Source organism: Mesoplodon bidens (genome assembly GCF_964165515.1).
Source record: "Mesoplodon bidens genome assembly, chromosome: 6".
Taxonomy (NCBI): Eukaryota; Metazoa; Chordata; class Mammalia; order Artiodactyla; family Ziphiidae; genus Mesoplodon; species Mesoplodon bidens.
In genome coordinates, this window is record NC_138162.1 from 93,497,596 (window position 1) to 93,504,399 (window position 6,804).

The following is a 6,804-nucleotide window of genomic DNA, read 5'->3' on the forward strand; positions in this document are numbered from 1 at the left end:
GGTGCAATGAAGGGACACGAGACAAGGAGCAAGCTTGTGATGCTACTGTCCACCTCCCTCCATGCCCCTCCCTTCTAGAAGACAAAGTGCACAGCACAGACAGCAGCCATTACACTATGTTTTTATTAGAAAAAAAAAATGTATATATATATATATATATATATATGTATTGGGGAACATTAAATATCTTGGATGTGCTAATGAGAAAATCATTTTCTCTACATGGACTGAATTTTTACTTGGAGATACGTTTTCCTACTAAAGGGAAGACTAAAGAAGGATTTTACTGTCGACCAGGCAAGACACCTCCCCAAAGATGACAATGCCTTGGACAGTGTTGATGGCGGGCTGGGGCACCTGGAATCTTTGGCCCATACTGGCAGGTACTAACTGGAAACAAACTCTTCTTGGGGGGCAAGGATGGGAGGCACCTTAGGCCCAGCTGCTCATCGTCGAACCTTACACTTTTCAAACTATGTTGGTGTCTGACTTCCCTTTCCCTGATAGAACAACTCTGGCCCTTGGAGGTGGCTTTATGACCACAGGCTGTAGAACCCATCATTCTCCCTTGCTCTGGGTAGGAGGTAAGCCTATGGTAGCAGAAGCACCCACATACTGGGACTTGGAATTCCAGTTTGTGTTCATTTAACTTTGTGGCATGAAGTCCATGGTGAATTGCTCTTTTTTCTTCTGGGATCTGTCCAACAGCTCTCATGCGTGCCTGACCCTCAGCAGTCTCACTCTTCAAGATTGATCTGCTTTTGACTGATCCGTGACTCTGGGCAGTGGCTGATATGGGCTTTTTTTTTTTTTGCAGAGCATCTCGACCATTGACTTTTTTCTTGGGGAAAATCCACTTTAAAAATAGCCTCATCCTTTTTCTGAAGAGGCTTTCTGGAGGGTTATGTTTCTTCTCTGGCATGAGCTGGAGACATCTGCTCCCAATAGAGTCTGTTATTCCCCTGACCTGGGCAGGGCGGCTCATACTTCCAGCTTGAGAGGTCCCTAATTCTTTAAACCTTTCTTCATGCTCTCCTGGTTTATGCCTCCTACAGTCCTCTCTTTTGTAAGTAGGGGCAATCATCTTGCTCTGGCTCTTCCATGAGTCTTGGAGTTTTGAAGTTTTGGGCTCCTGCTGCCCTAGGTGGCTCCTTTGGGCTTCCATAAGGCCACTTGGCTCCTGGGAAGCTAACCTGTCTCTGGTGGGGACTCTCTGGGGATGGCACTGAGGCACCTGAGAAGCCAAGTTGTCTGCAGCAAGGAACCTGTGTTTGGGAAAGTCCTGAAGCTGGTTGTCTGACTGTACCTTTACTTTGGAGTTAAACTCACTAGCAACCTCCATGTTAAGGCATGGCTCACCTGGATGTTGGAAAACAGACAGTCTAGGTAGTAGGAAACTTCTACTGGCCCCTGGCACCTCTAAACTCCTCATATGTACATTTGTGGTTTGGGATTTTGTCAACACTTTGGTTTCCAAGATAACACTAGACTGTGGTTGAAGAGCAGGAGACTCCTTGGCCTCCACAGCCTCCCTGGCCTCTTCACCTCTCAAAGATTGGGATCCGAAGTTCACCTCCATCACTGTTACCCTATGGCAGGGGTCTCGTGAGGCCTGACCACCACTCTCCTCTCTTGGCTCATTCCTGACCATTGCTGAACTTGGACCTGGCTCTAGGCTGTCCCTCTTGACCCCTTCCACACTCTCACTCTTCCAGGTTCTGCCCACAAGGCTGAGTGTGAGGGACTGAGAAGGTGGCCTGTCCTCCTGTCCAGTCAGAGAAGCCTTTGAGGGCCCATGGTAGTCAGCAGATGGAATCGCTCCCAGGGCACTCTGGATTTCCTTACACACAGCTGAGGGGGCAAGGAGAGGCCTCTTCACGGTAGGAACTGACTCTTCTGTTATCACCTTCTCTCCTGAATGAGCCTGAGGAGGTTTCTCCAGGAACTCAGCACACTTGACTTTTGAGTGGGACCCAGATACACAGGTGGCTGAAGGGGAAGTGGCAAACTGTAGAATGGTGGAGGGTTGGAACTTTTTCGACTTAAAGAGATTTATGGGCTTGAGGACCTTGAGGGGTCGGGTCCACCTGTGCTTTACCCAAAACCTTTTAATATGTGCTTCCAGTACCTCTCGAGTGTCTGGATCAGGGAAGGAAACCCTACAGGAGGTGTTCATGCAGGGTTCCCAACCCTTCAAGCAGTATCTTCCACAGGCTCCAGCAGGCACTGCTTTGCACGTCTCACCAGGAGGGTCTGGACATGAGAGCTGATGAAAGTTGCCCTTGCCAGGAAGCCTCCCCAGGCAGCTGTAGGAGAGCAGATGGGGCCAGGATGGCTGGACAGGACAGGCAGGGGTGGGCACCTGCAGCCCAAGAACCCTCCTCTGCCCCCACACTGACTTCATAATGCCCCTGCTCTCCTTCACCCTAGGGCTTTAGCCACGCCCTCCCATGGCTCCCCCTTCCAGGGCTGGAGTCACATTAGAGGCTCGGGGAGGAAGGACGACCCAGGAGAGAAGGGGAAAGATTCTTTACCTTTGCAGAAGTGAAACCAGGTCGTGAGTCCCCTCCAGTTCTTCCAGGCAATCTCTGAAAGCTGGAAATCAGGAGACTGGGTCATGGTGGTGAAGGCAGAGGCCTAAGAGCCTTTCAGGAGGCTGAGTGCAATGGCCCTTTAAGGGAAATCTTTGGAGGATTAGACTCTGGAGCCCAAGTATCAGTGTCCAAGGCCACATGTCCCTGACAGTGATGGTAAGTCTCACTTGAAAAGGGTTTGTCCTTTGCAAAGTGCTTCCACGTTCATTAGGCTCTGTTAATTAGGCTCAGGCTCTGTTTCCTGAGGAATAAGCTCTGCCACTGGCATTCTCAGAGACCGTGAAGCTGGGGCCTCAGGACTAGGAGAGATGGAAGCTAACTCTCGGGTCACGCAGGGCTGAATGGCAAAGGCTTACCTTTCAAAGATCCACTTTTCTTCCTACTCCTGCTCCTCCCCTTCAGCTTTACTTGATGCTGAGAGATAAGAAAAAGTGAGGGGCTAACACCCAACTCTCACTGTCCTCTATCTAGGCAAGCTGTGTTCATGAACAACATGACTTTCTACATTTAACTAAAACTCTGTGGGGTTTTTTCCCCTTTTACTTATTTTTAAAGTGGATAACAATCTTTTCAGTTTTTCTTCTTTGAGGAGTGCAAAGAAGGTTTTTTTTTTTTTTTTTTTTTTTTTGGGCAGGGGAGTATTCGGGCCTCTCACTGTTGTGGTCTCTCCCATTGCGGAGCACAGGCTCCGGACACACAGGCCCAGCGGCCATGGCTCACAGGCCCAGCCACTCCATGGCACGTGGGATCATCGCGGACCGGGACACGAACCTGCGTCCCCTGCATTGGCAGGGGGACTCTCAACCACTGCACCACCAGGGAAGCCCAAGAAGGATTTTTTAAGTTTTAATCACCATAGATTTCTTCTGTCACTGTTCCTCTGATCAAGAAACACACACATTCTCAGACCTAAATGCCCACGTGAGCTTTGTCAGATAGGATTCTGCTTCCCAAGGCCAGACCTCTAGTCCAGCCTCTTCTCTCAGGCTCTCAGGGGCTCAGCCCCAACACAGAGGAAGGTCTCACTTGAGACACCCGCTGTGGGAAGGTGGCTGGTGAACCAGGGCTCAGGGGTCAGCCTTCCTGCAGAGATTGAACTCTTAGTAATCCAGTCCTTAACCATTAGTCACTGCATTTGGGACTTGCCCTGGAGCCCTCTACCATACCTGAACTCCTGGTCTAAGATCTTAGGCTAGAAATCCTCATGCCCACTCTAACCCCTCTCTGGCCTGGCTTTTCCCTAGAAGGATGATGTTCTATACTTTTCTGAGAGTTCCCATCTCAGGAGTCTCTCTACGTGGTTTAGAAAAGTGGAAATAAGAATAAGAAAAAAAGAGAGAATCTCTGCTGGGATTAAGCCAAAGGTTTCTTACCTTCCTGATGTTTCTATGTTTCCTAGGTGGTGCTAAGAATAGATTACTCTGGAAGCAGTGGAGTAACATTAGGAAGAGCCCCAGTCCACACAGGAACCCAAGGATGATATCAATCACCCAGGAAGTTGGGCTGGATCTCAGCCAGATAGCAAAAATGTCTTTCAAAGAAAAGAGATTCTCCATCTTCTGAACTGCATTGCTGCCCTCAGGCAACAGAGCACTGGGAGTTCACTTGATGGCAGAACCCCAGGCCTGCATCACAGAGCTGTGGCCTTGTCACAAAGGGCTCCTGAGTGTGGGGGAGGGGCAATAAGAGAAATAGGCTGAATCACTGCCCCTCCTTCCCATCCAGACCCACAGACACCTGCACCATCCTGGGGCTTCCAGATCCCTCCTTCCAACTACTCTCATCCTGTCAGAGAGACCTTAGCCAATTTTCTCTTCATTCCATCTGGAACCTGGTTCCTTCATCCATTAGAGACCTTTACTTGAGGCCCACCAACTTGATAACTCTTGAACATCTTAAGCTGACCCTGGAAGACTGGCTGTTTCACAGACATTTTTACTCAGGATTTCCTTTGTCCTCAGCTCCAACTTTCCCGCATCATGTTTGTGTCTTGTGTAAACCCAGGGATAGAACTTGAATTTCTTTTACACTTATTTAGTTTTGTGAAGTTTGAATAGTGTATGTTTTGCCTCATTTTCTATCAGAGGGAACTACACACAAAAATTAAAATAATTTATTTTTCAAAATTCATAAGTATGAAAGAATTATAAATAACTATGTAATAGGGAAGAACAAATCTGCCTCCACATGAGATGTTTTTTACTTTAATCTTTATGCTTTGTTGCCTGAGCTAACTCTGTCCATCCCTGTGATCCAGGCTGGCTCTGCACTTTTTGTAAAACAATGTTGCCTAGAGCCTGAAATATACAGGATAGACTATTTCTAAGGCTCTGACTTTTAAGAGCCCATTCATGGAGATAAAAAGTTGCAGAACAGAGAATAATAATTGTTTTCTTGGAGGTTTACAGGAACACATGACCTGACCAGGATCTGACCCATCTGGCCAGCCTCTAGAACAAAGGATCCAACACCAAGATATTTGCAACAATTAGTCATGCCCCTCCCTCACCTTGCCTTTAAAAAGGCTTTGCTGAAAGCCTTCAGGGAGTTTGGGGTTTTTCCTGGGCATGAGCCACATGTCTTCTTGCATGGCACTGTGTAAACCTTTCTCTGCTTCAAACTCTGATGTTTCAGTATTTAGCCTCACTGTGCATCAGGCACACAGACTTGCATCTGGTAACAGTTAAACCTTCAAATGATGTTTTTGTAAGTTTGTAGTGTTTATAACTCTGGAGTTAGTAAATCTTTAAACTGCACAAAAACTTTTGGGACACACTGCAAACACGCACACACACACGTACTCATTTTCCTTAGCCAATCTAGTACTTTCAAATCCAATAATCCATACTTTTCTACTTAAAAAAAAATCTTTCATATGTTGTCTCAACCCAACTTCTTAGTTTGCAATGATAAGACAGTCCCCACTCTCCAGATAAATTTTGAAATATGTGGTCTTAATCCATTAGGGCTGCTATAACAATATACCATAGACTGGGTAGATTACAAACAACAGACATTTATTACCACAGTTCTGGAGGCTGGGAAGCCCAAGATCAAGTCACCAGTATGGCCACCTCGTAGTGAGAGCTCTCTTCCTGGTTCACAGCTGGAGCCTTCTCTCTGTAACCTCATATGATGGGAGGAGGCTAGAGATATCTCTGGAGTCTCTTTTATAAGGCACTAATCCCATTCATGAAAGCTCATAAGCACTTTTGCACGGCCCCGCCTCCTATCTTTAAGAGGTAGGATTTCAACATGTAAATTTTGAGAGAACATTAACATTCAGACATGTGCACTCATTCTATACCCGGAAGCTAGGAATGGGTTAGGGTGAGCCAAGGTCCTGACCCTAAAGGGCTGTAGGGTGAAGAGTAGGACTAGGGGTCAACCCTTGGGGCTGAGCCAGGTCTTGAGCAGCCTCTTCAGATATTCCTAGTGTGTTATGGATGTATTCTCTTTTCTGAGTGTGCCTTGACTTTCCTGCCCCATCCTCCCAGGGCCCTGAAGCTTCAAGTCCAGCCTGAACCATATAGAAAGGGAGCTTTGAGTCTTACACAAAATCCCCTTATGACATCCCTTAGCAGTAACACAAGATTCACTGAAGGATTCACATGGTAAATATGTCTTAATGCCCCATGAGGGCTTTAAAATAATGTGTATTCTCTGCTTGTTGGTCATAATTTTATACAGTTTTAGTGGGAACGTGGGCATGTGAGGTTATTTGGCTATATTGCCATGAATGTGCACTTTCACAAACATATCTCCTACATCTACTATTTTTCCTACAGTCTTTTCCTCCCATATGATATTCTCACCTTAATTCAACCTTTTATCAAAATTTAGACTTAGGTCTGTCACCATGTGGACATGCTTTGTAACAAAATAGCTTCAACCGAGGAGGTCAGTGGAAGGCCTGGACCAGCTATCTTGGTTCCATGATAGTAAGCAAAGGATCGCAAACTACCATGTTAAGCTTAAGCACAAAGCAAAGTTGATTTAAGCATAGGTACACTCTCAGAGAGGGAGAGAGAGAAGGAGAGAGAAAGAGCAGGCTGTTTCTGAGAACAGGCTATTTCAGCGAAGTGAAGCAAGCCCAAAGCAAAGTATATCGAAGCAAAGGTACACTCTCGGGATGGCGGGGGGTGATGGGTGTACTGTTTCTGCAAATTGAAAGCAGAATTCCTATAAAGGCTTACGAGCACTTTTTTTT

The 6,804-nt window shown here is 46.6% G+C and overlaps 1 protein-coding gene across 1 annotated transcript; it reads right to left on the minus strand.

Annotated features, from left to right (window-relative positions):
• Nucleotides 1-269: 269 nt before the first annotated feature.
• On the minus strand, nt 270-6,083 carry LOC308618791 (spermatogenesis-associated protein 31A6-like; the record flags this gene model as incomplete). Its single annotated transcript, XM_081237061.1, has 4 exons — nt 270-2,306; nt 2,535-2,595; nt 2,951-3,033; nt 6,079-6,083. The coding sequence occupies 4 exons, from the start codon at nt 6,081-6,083 to the stop codon at nt 284-286; spliced, it is 2,172 nt and encodes a 723-aa protein (XP_081093187.1). The 3' UTR covers nt 270-283.
• Nucleotides 6,084-6,804: the final 721 nt, after the last annotated feature.